Below are 15,215 nucleotides of genomic sequence, written 5' to 3' on the forward strand. Positions count from 1 at the left end.
TTTTCTCCATGTACTGCGGTGCTAGACAGTACCCAGGGGGCTGACTCTGCAGATGCGGAGCCTGGGACCGGAGGACCGGCTACTGTGGGGTGTCAGCACCCGGACCCACCTGGAGTACGAGCAGGGCTCAACGCCACGTGTGGCTTCAGGCACCCGCCGTGGACACGGGCGACTGCTGCAGAGATCAGCACAGGCTCACAGGGTACCACCAGGCATGCAGCAGCACTGCGAGCTAATCATCGCAGAAGAGCTCTCGCCTAAATACGTGCTGCTGCTGCTGCTAATCACTTCAGTCGTGTCCGACTCTGTGCGACCCCATCGACTGCAGCCTGCAGCCCACCAGGCTCCCCCGTCCATGGATTCTCCAGGCAAGAGCACTGGAGTCGGTGCTGTCGCCACCTGTGTGCGTTAAATATATAAAGAGCGCACGCTAACGATGGCACCACATTCAAACAGCAAAGCCTGCGCTTTCCAAGCCACTGAACGATACGGGAAAACGATCACCAAGGGAAATCAGGAAGCACGGCATGGGGCACTAATTCGCTTTATAAATAACAGCCTTCACACATATAAACTCAATATAAGAACAATTGAAAAAAAAACCTGAAGGGAACACACTGAGATGGCATTTCTCTCAGAGCAGCCTAATTTGCCAACAAAGGTCTGTCTAGTCAAGGCTTTGGTTTTTCCAGTGGTCACGTATGGATGTGAGAGTTGGACTGTGAAGAAAGCTGGGCACCGAAGAAGTGATGCTTTTGAACCTGGTGTTGGAGAAGACTCTTGAGAGTCCCTTGGACTGCAAAGAGATCCAACCAGTTCATCCCAAGGGAGACCAGTCCTGGGTGTTCATTGGAAGGACTGATGCTGAAGCTGAAACTCTAATACTTTGGCCACCTGATGCAAAGAAGTGACTCACTGGAAAAGACTGATGCTGGAAGGGATTGCGGGCAGGAGGAGAAGGGGACGACAGAGGATGAGATGGCTGGATGGCATCACTGACTCGATAGACATGAGTCTGGGTGACCTCCGGGAGTTGGTGATGGACAGGGAGGCCTGGCGTGCTGGGATTCACAGGGCCGAAAGAGTTGAACACGACGGAGCGGCTGAACTGAACTGAGCCTGATTTTAAATTGTTTCTACCTTTCTCTCCTGTTTTCCACCCAGTTTTACGATGAGCAGTACAGTGCAGCAAGAGGCTCACGACACAAAGCTAAGCACAGGGACTTGACCCTCCACCTGCCTCAGCGTAAATAAATTCCAACTTCGCCACTGGTTACCTGTGCAACCCTGGCAGTGCGTCCCATTCCCCATCTCTGTAGGATCCAGAAAATGATAAAGTACCTACCTCATGAGTTCTTCGTATACTCATGAGTTAACAGATTAGAAGAACTTAGAACAGGCCCTGGGTCAGAGTAAATACCATCCAAGTGGGAGCTACAATGGCACCCCACTCCAGTACTCTTGCCTGGAAAATCCCATGGACGGAGGAGCCTGGTGGGCTGCACTCCATGGGGTCGCTAAGAGTCCGGCACGACTGAGCGACTTCACTTTCACTTTTCACTTTCATGCATTGGAGAAGGAAGTGGCAACCCACTCCAGTGTTCTTGCCTGGAGAATCCCAGGGACAGCAGAGCCTGGTGGGCTGCCGTCTATGGGGTCGCACAGAGTCGGACACGACTGAAGCGACTTAGCAGCAGCAGCAGCAGGGAGCTACTGTTACTACTTCTATCAGCTACCCTGCTGCCACTGTGATTAAAGATTACAAAGTATTATTACTAGTATTAAGACTGTCGTTGAAAGTTACTCACCACCGCATAGTTAACATGGCTTTTTAAAAAATGACATCAAGTACTGGTAAGGACGGAAGCAATGTTTATGGTGGCTTTATTCATTATTACCAAAACTGTAAATAATCAAAGTGTCCTTCACCTGGTGGACACACAAGCTGTGGTGCGTTGGCACAGTGGGACACCTCTCCGCAAGACCAGCACGCTGCGGACACGCGCAACCACACAGGGACTCCACGCGTCACCGACGACGAACTCGGCCCGATTCAGAGGCCACAGCGCAGGCTCTGCCGCTCGGCCCATCACTCCCGCCGGAACATGATGAAGGGCCGGGGGGCCCAAGGGGGTTCCCGGTCGTGATGCAGGTGGTGGCTACACTGCAGCGTTCGCCTGCCGTACTCAGAGTCTGTTTAACACACACCTACACACAGACCACAAACACGCACACTTTACACTGTAAAGACGGAAACACGCAAGGACTGAACTTTAATTTACCAAAACACCTGGCCAACCCTCTACCTTTAACAGAACCATGCTTCGTCTACACGCAACAACAGCTTGGCTGCTGTAAAATACAGAGATGATCCTGAAGCCGACATCACAGGAGACAGCTCCTTTACGGGACTCCAAGCAGGGGGAACAAAAATTTGGCTAAGGAGCACATAAAAGGTGGTGGTTAGACAACTTGTGTCTGTCCTCCCCCAGCTCTCCCACCTCCCAATAAACCACCATGAAAACAAGCTTCATTTTCAAATCTGGCTTTGAAGTCCACGATGGCATCACGACTGGAGACAAGACTGGGAAGGCAAGGCCAGGTGGCCTCCTACGAAGCAGGCTGAGAGGTCAGCGACCAGAATGACTCAGCAGGCGTGCTCCAGACCCACGGTGATGAAAACGCCGACAGACTCTCTTGTTCCCAGATCACCCTGGGCCCTAAGGCAAGCAGAATTCACCAGTATACTGGGTAAGTCACTTCACACGTGGAACTCTAAGAGGAATGAACAATGAAGTTCGAGTAAAAGAGAAAAGGTAAAAGAAGACAACTTTTACCCCAGTTATAAAATAGTCATGGGGGTGCAATGACAGCACAGTGATCGTGGTCAAAACGACTGCAACCCAAGCTTGAAAGCTGCAAGAAAAGTGCACCTTGAAAGTTCTCATCACGAGGGAAAACCCTAACTTTGCGTGATGACTAGAAGCAGAGGCTAACAGTGCTAAATGTCAACTACAAGCTTCCCCGGTGGCCCAGGGGCTAAGAACCCGTCTGCCCAGGCAGGAGCACGGGTTTGACCCCTGGTCGGGGAAGATTCCACGTGCCACGGGGCAACCAAGCCCAGGGTCCCAACCACTGAGCCCGCACCCGCACCCTAGAGCCCGGGCCCCACAGGAGACACCACCGCGATGAAGAGCAGGACCCGCTTGCTGCAACTGGAGAAAGCCCGAATAGTAACGAAGACCCAGCACAGCCATAAATTAAAAAATGGAAACACGGGTGGCTTCCACGAGGTGTCTAAACACCTCAATTTAAAAAAAGAATACACGTTTTACTTTAGCATACAAATCAGCACACAGACGTACCATCTGGATCCGAAGTGAAGGCTTCCCACCTTTGTCTTCTGTCTCACTGAACAGAAACCGCTCTGCCTTTCTTCCTTCCCTCACCTATCCCCGCCTAGTCTCTTCCAGGGAAACAGACCCTTTCCATTCCCCTCAGGACACAGGGGCAGACTGAGGCAGCTCTAGAATGACCGAGGCCACTAGGAGTTGAATCCCAGCCTGGGGCAACCCCAGGCGCAAACGTGGACTCTGACCACCAGGAAGCCCGCCCGAACCTGCGTCAGGCACAGCGTCCCCTAGCCGCCTCGGTGTGGTCCAGATGGAGGCTGGTCTTGAGCGCAGAGCCCCGAGGACCAGCATCAGCGTCGTCCCCACACCCGCAGACACAGCGCCCACAGCGTGCGTTCTGGGGGAAGCGCAGGCGCCCGTTTTGACAAAGCCCAGAAAATCCTTCCAAAAGCAAGTGGCTGCCTCTCAGCAGCCCAGTAAATTGGCTGATGCAGGCCTACGAGCCTGTATCCGGCCCCAGAGGACCCAAAAGCATAACGCTAAGGACATGAGACAGGCGCTAATAAAAAACCTTACCACATAAACACATAAAAAGAAAATGTTTAAACTACCAGCCCACACTGAATTACAAGCCCACAACTTCAAGCCCAACAATACAGACACACAAACGAAACGGGAATTCCCCTGTGAGCAGGCACACTCTTCCGAGAGTTACGAAACTCAGTTAACACCCTTTTCATGGACGACACTGCATGCACACCAAATCTTAATTTATTTGCCCATGTCTAGTTGGTATGCATCAGTTTCCAAGGCTTTCACCAGAGTAGGGCTAACCTTCAAGATACTTCTTATCCGGATCTATTTCAAGCATTATTAGCAGGCGCCCTGGAACTTATCTTTGATTCAAGCACCTCCTGGCAGAAGCAAAGGCTGCCAAAAAAGAACGGTCTAAGTCAAAAGCAGGGTCAAGGCAGCGCGCCCTGAAACACAAAACGCCTACTGTAACCTTGAGGGGGAAGAGGGATCGTCCAGCGACTTCTGCTGGGGTTTCTCCCAGCCGGCCCAGAGGCTGTGGCCAGAACATGGCCAGCAGCAATTGTCTCGATAATTCACACCACACTTGCAGGCCAGTGGCTATTTCAGCGAAGTAATTCAGGTGCGCGTACCACTCTCCGCTTCACAGAAGGACAGGCACGCAGACACCTGATGGCCGTGCAGCCACCGGCAGCTCCAGCCCCACGTTTCAAAAGCACCCTTTTAGGTACCTTAAGAGTTCTTCAGGCTTTGGAGAAACACACTGTAACTCTGTGGAAACGGACTAGGAAGAGTTCCTGAGCCAATAAAGGCCCCCGTCTTGATTCAAAACAAAGAGATGGTCTGTTGTTTCCCCTCAAATCTTCCAGCAGCTTAGCCAGTGGCTGAAATTCGTCAAGTACTGACTACACCTGGTCAACTCAACTCGCCGTGAGCTCTGCAAGTAGGAGCAACACACAAAGCGCTTGCAGGTGTTTCAGAGAAGACGCCATGGCTGCCATCTGTCCCTCTCCTAGTTTAGGAGACCACAGAATGTGAAGATCACAGGAGCTGAGAGAAGCTGCAAGTCAAATCTAGGGTGGTAATTAACAGGGAAAGAAAGACTCCAAGAGGCCCAGTCTCAGGGAAAGGGGTCAGAAAGGTGGTCTCCTGGTGTGGGAAGAACCACCAGGCGCAGCCTCGCGGCGCTGCTAAAACGTGTGTGGTCAGGCGGACACATCGGGCAGAGGCAGCTAAAACAGTGCCACTGAGTTACACTCAGAAAACTGCCTCAATGAAGAACACGTGCGCTAGAAATGGCTATTTCTCTATCCTCTAGGATCCCTTCAAGTGGTTTTTTTCAGAACCTAGACCTCCCAAATACATCTGAAAAGTAAAAACGCACCCTCTCAAAGAGCTCAGAAATTTAAAATGCACGTGGCCCTCTTAGCGCCCATCTTATACATATTCAGCTCCTTACTAGATGAAATATAAGGCTCTGGAGTTTAAATCTGAAAAATCCATGCCTAAAGGCAATTTCTCTCTTCTAATCCCATACAAGCAACAATTTTCTGAGCTTCAGATTCATCACCTATAAAACGGTTATTATATCAATAACAAACACCTACCTCAAAGGATCACTGCTGAGATTCACATGCAGTGAGACATAAAATAATTTTTAAACAGCGAAGAATTATAAAAATGTTTTTTGGGCTCCAAAATCACAGATGGTGACTGCAGCCATGAAATTAAAAGACACTTGCTCCTTGGAAGAAAAGCTATGATCAACCTAGACAGCATACTAGAAAGCAGAGACATTGTCAACAAAGGTCCATCCAGTCAAAGCTATGGCTTTTTCAGTAGTCATGTATGAAGTGAGAGCTGGAATATAAAGAAAGCTGAGCGCCAAAGAATTGATGTTTTTTAAACTGTGGTGTTGAAGAAGACTCTTGAGAGTCCCTTGGACTGCAAGGAGATCCAACCAGTCCATCATGAAGATCAGTCCTGGGTGTTCATTGGAAGGACTGACGATGAAGCTGAAACTCCAGCACTTTGGCCACCTGATGCAAAGAGCTGACTCATTTGAAAAGACCCTGATGCTGGGAAAGATTGAAGGCGGGAGGAGTAGGAGACAACAGAGGATAAGATGGTTGGATGGCATCACCAACTGATGGACATGAGTTTAAGTAAACTCCGGGAGTTGATGATGGACAGGGAGGCCTGGTGTGCTGCAGTCCATGGGGTAGCAAAGAGTTGGACAGGACTGAGCGACTGAACTGAACTGGTTGCTCTCTGAGGTGGGGCGCCGTTCTGAGTGTGAAAACACGGACACGAGCAGGGTAAAGAGAAGGTCCTTTGCTCTGAAAGAAAGGACTGGAAACACGGCGAGGACCCATGCTAAGCTCCTGGCTAGCGTGTTCAGAGAAGTGGCGTGACGCAGGCTTGTGTTATTATTTAGAAGCACATTCTCATGCCAACGCACCCACTTGCACAGACAGCAGCAGAAGGAAATCAAGAAGGATTAAGAGTGGGTGTCCAGCTCCCGGCCCCCTGAAATAACTGATGAAGTTCCACGTGGAGAGGGAGGGTGGAGTTAATCCTGACAGTGACACGGAACACGGGGGCATAAGATGGGCGTAGCGAAGGTGCTGGTACCGAGCACACCAGGTGGTCCACGGGCTGCGGCCCGGCCTGGGCACGTCATTCCCGCAGGGCTGTCGGGTTGGGAGAAAACAGGCTCCCCCCAAGCATCGAGCCAGGGGACCCCGCAGGTGGCCTCTCCGCCTAAGCGCCTGACGCGGCGGGGAGAGCCTGGGGTCACGAAGCCGCCCCCGGACCTTCGCAAACCCGAGGACGCGGCGCGGACCAGCCCCGCTCTCGGGAGCACGGACAGCCGGCCTCCGCGAGGGCACCGGGCGGGCGGCGCGGGCGCGCACCGGGGGACACCGCGCGCACGGGGCGGGGGCGCTGGGCGCCGCCGGGTGGCGCGGACCCCGGCTCGGCCACCCGGCCCGCGCACTCACCTGGTGCAGGGCGGTCAGGCCGTCCACGTTGGCCGTGTCCACGTCGGCGCCCCGGGCCAGGAGCCGCCTCACTTCGTCGGTGTCCCCGCTGGAGCAGGCGGCCAGGAACACAGCGCCGTCCTCGAAGCGGACCCGCGGGCCCCCGCGCCGAGCCTGCGGCCCCGCGCCCGGCCGGTCAGCAGGCTCCTGCTCAGTCGGCGAGCCCCGCCAGCGCCGCAGCTGCTCGGCCCGCCGCGCCCGCGCCGACTCGGCCCGCTTCCCGCCCAAGTGCTCCAGCTCGGCCATTGCCGCCGTTGCCCCGGGCCGCCGCCGCCGCCGCCGCCGCCGAGCGCCTCAGCCGGGAGCGGAGGGCGGAGTCCGGCGCGCAGCCATCTTTACTGCTCCGCCGCCCGCACGCCCCGCAGCCTCAGCACGCAGGCGCGGCGACGCCCCGAGGCATCACGGGACTTGTAGTGGGAGCCCCTCGCGCGCTCCACCACTCCGGGCGCTCCCGGGACCGACCGGAACTTCAATTCCCTGGATGCATCCGGAAAGAGGCGGGGTCGGGAGGCTCCCGGCCCGGCCGCGGACGCGCGGGGTCACCTCTGCCCTGAAGGCGGGAGCTGTCCGCGGCCCGAGTCACCTCCGTGCGCTTGTTGGAGGCCGTAGTTTATTCTTGTTCTGACTTCCAGCTAATCTCGGCTTCCTAATTATAACGTCAGTCTTTTGAAGTGGAAAAAGAGTAATTATTCTTGGTTTCTGTTGAGAAAAACTGGACTGAAAGTACTCGAAATTCTCGAAACCCTGCCCTGGTTGTAAATCCAGTTTTATTAACGTTGTAACTTAGAACGCGTTAACAAGGAGCCCTGAAAAGACCCTGGAAAGGATCCTCGCAGTTTATAGTGGGAATCAACAATCTGTGTATGACTTGAGAAGTTTTTCAAAATTTAAGTCATTTATGTTTTTCCCTGAAACATCTTCCCCCAACAGAGGCTCTCTGAAAGTTCAGTTCAGTTCATTTGCTCAGTCGTGTCCAACTCTTTGCGACCCCATGGACTGCGGCAGGCCAGGCCTCCCTGTCCATCACCAACTCCCGGAACTTGCTCAAACTCTGAAAGTGAATTACACAATTGTTTACTATCCATAAACAAACATGATAGTCTTATTTCCTAAATATGGTAAAGAAAATAATACTGATACTTTATATGAAAGTGAAAGTGAAGTCGCTCAGATGTGTCCGACTCTGCGACCCATGGACTGTAGCCCACCAAGCTCCTCTGTCCTTGGGATTCTCCAGGCAAGAATACTGGAGTGGGTTGCCATTTCCTTCTGCAAAGGATGCTTTATATACAAGTGAACAAATCCTGACCGTCCTGTATAAGTAAAACATAATTCTCGTTTTTTTCTTCCAGTTTTATTGATATAATTGACATTCAGCCTGTGTAAGTTTAAAGTGTGCAGCATAATGACTTGACACATACATCATAATGACCACAGTAAGCACGGGTCATCACATACCCATACAAAAATAAAACAGTATATATTTTGTTATGAGAACTCCCAAGATTTACTCTTTTAACTTTCATATATAACATAGGGCAGTGTTAATTATATTTATCATCTTGGACGTTATATCCGTGTGTGTGCGCACGCATGCAGGCAGCGCTCAGTCACTCAGTGGTGTAGGACTCTTTGTGACCCCATGGACTGCAATTATATAATTACTTATCTGATAACTGGAATTGGTACTTCTTGGCCACCTTCCTCCAATTCCCCCAGATCTGGTAACCACACATCTGTTCTCTTTCTCTATAAAGATTTTTTGTTTGTTGAAGTATAATTAAGCCATAAACTACATCAGTTCCTGGTGCACAGCGTAGTGACATTACAAAGCGATCCCCACACTCCTGAGCCTCTAAATGTACCGAGTCTGCCAGTTAACGATGCACACACATCAGGAAGCTTTTATTAAACAATCATTTCCCACAAATTAGTGTGTGTGTGTGTACGTGTGTGTGTGTGCGTGCCTGCGCTCAGTTGTGTCCGACTCTTTGTGACCCCATGGACTGCAGCCCTCCAGGCTCCTGTGTCCATGGAAATTTCCAGGCAATAATACTGGAGTGGGTAGCCATTTCCTACTCCAGGGGATCTTCGCACTCAGGGATCCAACCCGAGTCTCTTGCATTTCCTGAACTGGCAGGTGGAATCCTTACCACTGGTCCACCTGGGAAGCCCATACTCCATTTTTTAAAGCAATGACACCTGTACAGTTTATGAAAAATTTTCAGCATGGCCTCTGTTCTCGCCAGTTAACATACCTCCCTCTGGTGGACAAATAGGGACTGTACATTTAGCCCATGGAACTCTTTCTTTTCCCTGTTATCCCGTTTTTTCTGTTCGGTTCCCCAAACTACAGGTCTTTGCTTGGTTCATCATACCATCTCTCCTTTCCACCAGGGTTAGCATAGTGCCTGGACCGTCTAAAGGACATGTTAAAGATTTCCAGGCTTCCCTGGTAGCTCAGCTGGTAAAGAATCCGCCTGCCATGCAGGAGAACCCAGTTCAATTTCTGGGTCGGGAATATCCCCTGGAGAAGGGATAGGTTACCCACTCCAGTATTCTTGGGCTTCCCGGGGGGCTCAACTAGTAAAGAATCAGCCCGCAATGCGGGAGACCTGGGATCGATCCCTGGGTTGGGAAGATCTCCTGGAGAAGGGAGCGGCTACCCACTCCAGTATTCTGGCCTGGAGGGCTACAGTCCACCGGGTCGCAAAGAGTCGGACGCGACTGAGCACAGCACAAGCATAGCACATTTTCAGAAAACCACCGGAGGAAGGAATTAATTTCAGTTCCGAAGATAGAACAGCAATTGCGACACAATTACAGTTGACGTGGAAAATAAGGAATCATATTGAAGAGATCAAAATAGAAAGTATCAGTAGTAAGACAGGCAGCCAACTCGAGCGTTAAGACGGAAAACACGTCCCCACAGTGAGTGCGTGCTGACAGTAACTGCGGACCACAGCTGACTGGACAGCAACGGGATTCCCGTGTGGTTCGCGGCTCCCGGCGGGGCCCGCTCCCACAGCCCACGGGAAGCCTCGGGAGCACCGCGGGCTTGCGGGGCCGAGAGGACGCCCACGCCGCGGCCACCCGGAACCACGGCTACTTAACGCCGGTCTGGGCCGGAAGCAGAAGTCCCGACTGGGCCGCCCGCGGGAAGGTTCAGCAGGACCGGCCGCTCCTCCCGCGGCCTGAGCCGGAGGCATGGCGGGCGCGGCCCGAGCGCGGCGGACGGCCCCAGCGCCGCGCGCCCCCGGTCGGAACCCGGCTCCGAACGTCCGGTTCCTCGGGCTCTCGGGTCTGACGGTCCTGAGGTGGCAACCCCACCGCGCGAACAGCCGGACAGCAGTCCCTCCCACACAGACGCTCCCGGCTCCTCCCAGCTCGCCTCCTCCAGATACGCAGCGAGCCAAAGACTCGACAGTCCCCGCACGCAGCGCTCGCGTTCAAAGGGCGTGGGCGGGGCCCGCCGGAGCCCGGCCAATCGGAGGCTGCGCGCCTCCCGGGCGACGCTCCGGGCCAATCACAGCCTCCCGGGCGGAAGGCGGGGCAAGGCGGTGGCTGGGCTCGCGCAGGCGCGGTGCCGGCTGCTCGGGGCCGTTGCTCTGCGAGGAGAGACCGCGCAGGTGAGAGGCCGCGGGCGGGCGTTCACGGGCGGTTCACGGGCGGCCTGGTGGGGTTGGGGGCGCTTTCTTCCTGCCTGACTGCGGAGCCTCCTCTTCTCCGACTGTGGGTTGTAGAACGGACGCTCCGCTTGTCTTGGCAACGCGGTTGGCGCTCTGCCCCGGCCCGGCCCGCGTCCCATAGCCGCCCCAGCCGTTTTCCAGCCGCCACGCCCACCTGCTGCTCCCGGCCCCCCACCCGACGTTTTATTAATTGTGTATATTTGTTTTATTGTTCCTGATTCCCAGTACCTGCTTACTGAGAGAAGCAGTAAGGGTCAGTGTATAAATGGAGCTCAGTCGCTCAGTCGTGTCTGAGTCTTTGCGACCCCTTGGACTGTAGCCTGCCAGGCTCCTGTGTATGTGGGATTCTCCAGGCAAGAACACTGGAGTGGGTTGCCATGCCCTCCTCCAGGGGATCTTCCCGACCCACGGAGCCAAGCAGCGTCTCTTGGGACTCCTGGATTGGCAAGAGGATTCTTTACTAGGAGCGCCACAGTATATAAAAGTAGTTAATGACCTAGTGAAATAACTGGATCCCAGAGATGATGGTCCTAAAGACGTATATAAAGAAATTTGGAATAATTTACATGAATGTCTGTTGTGGTGTTAAATTAATTCTGTTTAACATACTAATTTGCCTGGAGTATTGCTAATTCTGGGACTCCCTTGGTGGCTCAGTGGTAAAGAATCCGCCTGCCAATTCAGGAGATGTAGGTTCCCATCATCTCTGGGTCAGGAAGATCCCCTGGAGAAGGAAATGGCAGCCCACTCCAGTACTCTTGCCTGGAAAATCCCATGGATGGAGGAGCCTGGTGGGCTCCAGTCCATGGGGCCGCAGAGTCGGACACAACTGAGCAACTTCACTTTAGAACTTCAGTGTTTTGTTTGTAGAAACTTTTCATTGTTTTATACTTTATTTTTAAAATGTGTTTGCTTGAATAGATAGCACGAGGGGAAAAACTCAAGACTCCCTTCTCAGAATAGCAAGTGACATGAGGGCTGTCTCTGTCCTTCAGTGAACTGAGCTGGCACTAACATTCACTGCTGCTGACCCTTTGCGGGCGCCCCTCTTCTCCCCAGGATCCCTGCCAGTGTGAACTGAGTGCTTCTGCCTGAGGTCATGCAGAGAACATCGCGTCTGAAGCGAGAGCTGAGCCTGCTGGCCGCGGAGCCGCCCCCGGGCATCACGTGCTGGCAGGATGGGGATCGGATGGAAGACCTGCGAGCGCGTAGGTGTCACCCCAGGCGAGCGACAGTTGTGCTGAGACGTGAATACCGTGTGTTCCTCTGAATTAGGGCACGAGTGCATCTGCCTGCCTCGTTTGCTACGTTTATAAAAGGTCTCCAGGACGTTTCTTCTTTGGCCTTTTACCCCCCACCACCCCCCACCCCTTCTTGATTTAAACAAGACGTGGGCATCAGCCCTGAAGCAGTTCAGCACCACGGATGCGTCACCTTTACACGTCCGTGAGGCCAGACTGGGCAGCACGTGGTCGGAACGCAGCCGGCCTCCCCAGCAGGGCTGCAGGTGTCTGTGGCCTGTGGCCAGATCTCCCACATAGCCCTTGTGTGACACCAGCCTGGGCTGGCGCCTCACGTGGGGGCTGGTCAGACCCTGAGAGCTGTCCCAGACCCAGCATCTCCGTCAGGACCAGGCGGGGAGCTGCTCCAGGCCACCCAGTCACCTCTTCACTGTTTCTTTTTCTTTCAAGAGATTCTAGGTGGAGCCAACACACCTTATGAAAAAGGTGTTTTCAAGCTGGAAGTTCACATTCCAGAGAGGTCAGTGTGAATTATATTTACATTTCCAGGCTAAACCAGTTACTGGGAGACAGCACTGTGGTAGAGTGTTGAACACAGGACTTACAGGACCTGGATCTTAGTCCTAACCTTATTAGGACTTCCTGTGACCTCTAGCACCTTATCTTGGGAGTTCAATCTCTTTCTCTTAAAACTGGGCTACATCACATCTAACACCACCTCCCCCCACCCCGGGCTCACCGTTGCACTAAAACACACATAACATTGTGGTAACACACACACCATTGCAGTAACACACACACGTCATTGAGGTAACACATACATACCCTTGCGGTAACACACCATTGCAGTAACACACACACACCATTGCAGTAACATACGCATACCATTGCGGTAACAAACACGTGTCATAGAGGTGATACATACATACCATTGCGGTAACACACACACAACACTGTGGTAACACACATAACACTGTGGTAACACACACACCATTGCAGTAACACACACATAAACTGACCATTTAGACCCTGTCTAAGTGTATGGTTTTAGGCGTTGAGGTACATCCAGCCACCCCACCACAACCATCTCGAGAACGTTTTCATCTTCCCAAACGAGTCCTCCGCAGCCCTGTGACGCCAGTTCTCTGTCCCTGCCCGGTCCCTGGTGGCCCCGTTCCCTCTGCCTCTGTGTAGAGGCCCCGTTCATGCAGGCGTGCTGTAAGCCTCTCATCAGGGGGCAGCGGTTGTAGTTTGTGGTTTGTAGACACCTGTTCACAGGCCAGGTTTGTTACAAGTCCCGAGAGAAGCAGGTAGTCCCAGGGATGTCAGTTCTGAGACACACAGGGGTTTTCCGAGGTCTGTGTCTCACCAGAGAAAAAGTAACTGGGTGCAGGGTGTAAATCAGAACTGGACTCTGGTTCTCAAAACCCATCTGTAAAAACGCTGCAGCCGAGGCTAAGGGAATCTGAGTGGTAGGTGAGACCGAGGAGTAATTTTTGCATTTTTTTCATGGGTGTACTGACAGTTTTGCAGCTCTGTAGGAGAGGGGCCTTATTCTTAGGAGATCATGCTGAAGTTTTTCAAGGGCTAGGGACTTGATCCAGGTGGTGGGTAAAAGGGTTTTCAGTACTGTCAATTATCATCATAAAAATTGGGGGAGAACAAAGGTTTGTCTCTCAAAGGTTGCTGTCCTAATTAGTCATCAGCAGCTGTTCATAACATCAGAAGCAATATTGTAGTGAAACTTCCCTGTTCTCCTGTGCTGTCAAAGGTACCCATTTGAACCTCCTCAGATCCGATTTCTGACTCCCATCTATCACCCCAACATCGACTCTGCGGGACGGATTTGTCTAGATGTTCTCAAGTTGCCACCAAAAGTGAGTGGCAGGGGCAAGGTCTACCCTCTAGCCTCACATGATTGGAGAAGCACATTCTTAGAGCTGCTGCCTGTCTGTCTGTCCATCTGTCTAGGGTGCCTGGAGACCATCCCTCAACATCGCAACCCTGCTGACTTCCATTCAGCAGCTCATGGCCGAGCCCAACCCGGACGACCCGCTCATGGCTGACATCGTAAGTGCCCAGCCCACTTTCCCCATGTCCCACACGCTGTCCAGGAGGGTTGCGTGGCGGCTGGAGCTGATAAGTCTCGTTTCTCTCCATTGACTCTCCGCTTCCGTCTTAGTCCTCAGAGTTTAAATACAACAAGCCAGTCTTCCTCAAGAACGCCAGGCAGTGGACAGAGAAGCACGCACGGCAGAAGGTGGGGTGTCTGGCAGCTCTGACTTTGCTCCTGCCTCTCATGTGTTACACGTGAATGTGTCTGTATACACACAAGATTTTATTACATGTGCCGAGTCCATGCTGTACCCAAGGGTGGCTGGGTGATCTTCGCCTGCAACCTTCCTTGTAATCATTCAGCAGATAGATAGCTCAGCCAGTGGGAGCGAGGGTTTCTAGGAGCCACCGTCCACTGAGGACCACCAGGCAGCTGGGGCCTCTGCGGGACTCGGGGAGGGGCAGGGGTGTGGGAGGGAAGGGAGTGGACGTGGAGGGAGGGAGGAGCCACGCCCCCAGTTTACCTCACTTAACAAAGGAGACACTTCAGGAGCAGAGACGATGCTGAGCACGCGTGGGTCTGCTGAGCCGTCCCCTCCTTGAGACGGAGTCACGTAGCCGTTAGTGTCAGTAGGGGGAAGAATTAACAGATAAACGGCACAGGGGATGGGAGCAGCTTTGGAGAGAATGTCTGTCCGGGGGGAGGCAACAAGGCCCCAGGAGAACGTTTGCTGTGAACCGTGTTCGGTGTGAACCCAGAAGTACGGTGTGAACTGTGTTCGGTGTGAACCATGTTCTGTGTGAGCCGTGTTCGGTGTGAACTGTGTTTGGTGTGAACATGTTTGGTGTGAACTGCTGTGCTTTCCCACCTGCTCCTTCTCAGACAGACGAGGAAGGGATGCCTGGCAGCCTCCCCGAGGTGGGCGGCTCAGAGGGACCCAGCGCCGCACAGAAGAGGAAAGCTGGGCAGCTGAGCAGCGGTGGAAAGAGGTTTTGCCCTGACGTTTAGGGATTGTCCTGGCCCGTCTTTGCCGGGATGGTCCAATTTGCCTACATTTCTGGACTGTTTTCTTTGTATTTGATGATGTGATCATTTTTGTATCTTGTGAAACAGACCTTGTATATTTACGTGTTCTGCTTTACGTTGATTCTTTGAGAGTTATTTTATTTACCTTGTGCATATTGATTTTAAAACTCGTAAGCCTGAAAAATAAATAGTCATTTAATGTTGAATATGGGTTTATCCTGAATGTGTGTTTGGGAGCAAACTGGCCAGAGAGCTATTCAGAAGGAGTGTTACGA

General features: G+C 52.9%; 2 protein-coding genes across 8 annotated transcripts in view; one reads left to right on the forward strand and one right to left on the reverse strand.

The window, feature by feature from the left end:
* Positions 1-7,269, reverse strand: part of PPP1R12B (protein phosphatase 1 regulatory subunit 12B) — a 170,588-nt gene extending 163,319 nt beyond the window's left edge. For 2 of the 7 annotated variants that reach the window (XM_070768780.1, XM_070768779.1), the window contains exon 1: positions 6,890-7,262. In XM_070768780.1, the coding sequence (XP_070624881.1) occupies positions 6,890-7,174 (285 nt within the window). In that variant the 5' untranslated portion in view covers positions 7,175-7,262. Of the gene's footprint in view, positions 1-6,889 lie in introns of all 7 variants that reach the window. The other 5 variants (XR_011560988.1, XM_070768778.1, XM_070768783.1 and 2 more) reach the window with 5 other exon arrangements.
* Positions 7,270-10,438: 3,169 nt separating this feature from the next.
* On the forward strand, positions 10,439-15,146 carry UBE2T (ubiquitin conjugating enzyme E2 T). Its single transcript, XM_070768790.1, has 7 exons — positions 10,439-10,557; positions 11,677-11,825; positions 12,309-12,378; positions 13,630-13,735; positions 13,830-13,928; positions 14,041-14,118; positions 14,797-15,146. The coding sequence occupies exons 2-7, from the start codon at positions 11,717-11,719 to the stop codon at positions 14,920-14,922; spliced, it is 588 nt and encodes a 195-aa protein (XP_070624891.1). The 5' UTR covers positions 10,439-10,557; positions 11,677-11,716; the 3' UTR covers positions 14,923-15,146.
* Positions 15,147-15,215: the final 69 nt, after the last annotated feature.

Source organism: Bos indicus, chromosome 16 (genome assembly GCF_029378745.1).
Source record: "Bos indicus isolate NIAB-ARS_2022 breed Sahiwal x Tharparkar chromosome 16, NIAB-ARS_B.indTharparkar_mat_pri_1.0, whole genome shotgun sequence".
Taxonomy (NCBI): Eukaryota; Metazoa; Chordata; class Mammalia; order Artiodactyla; family Bovidae; genus Bos; species Bos indicus.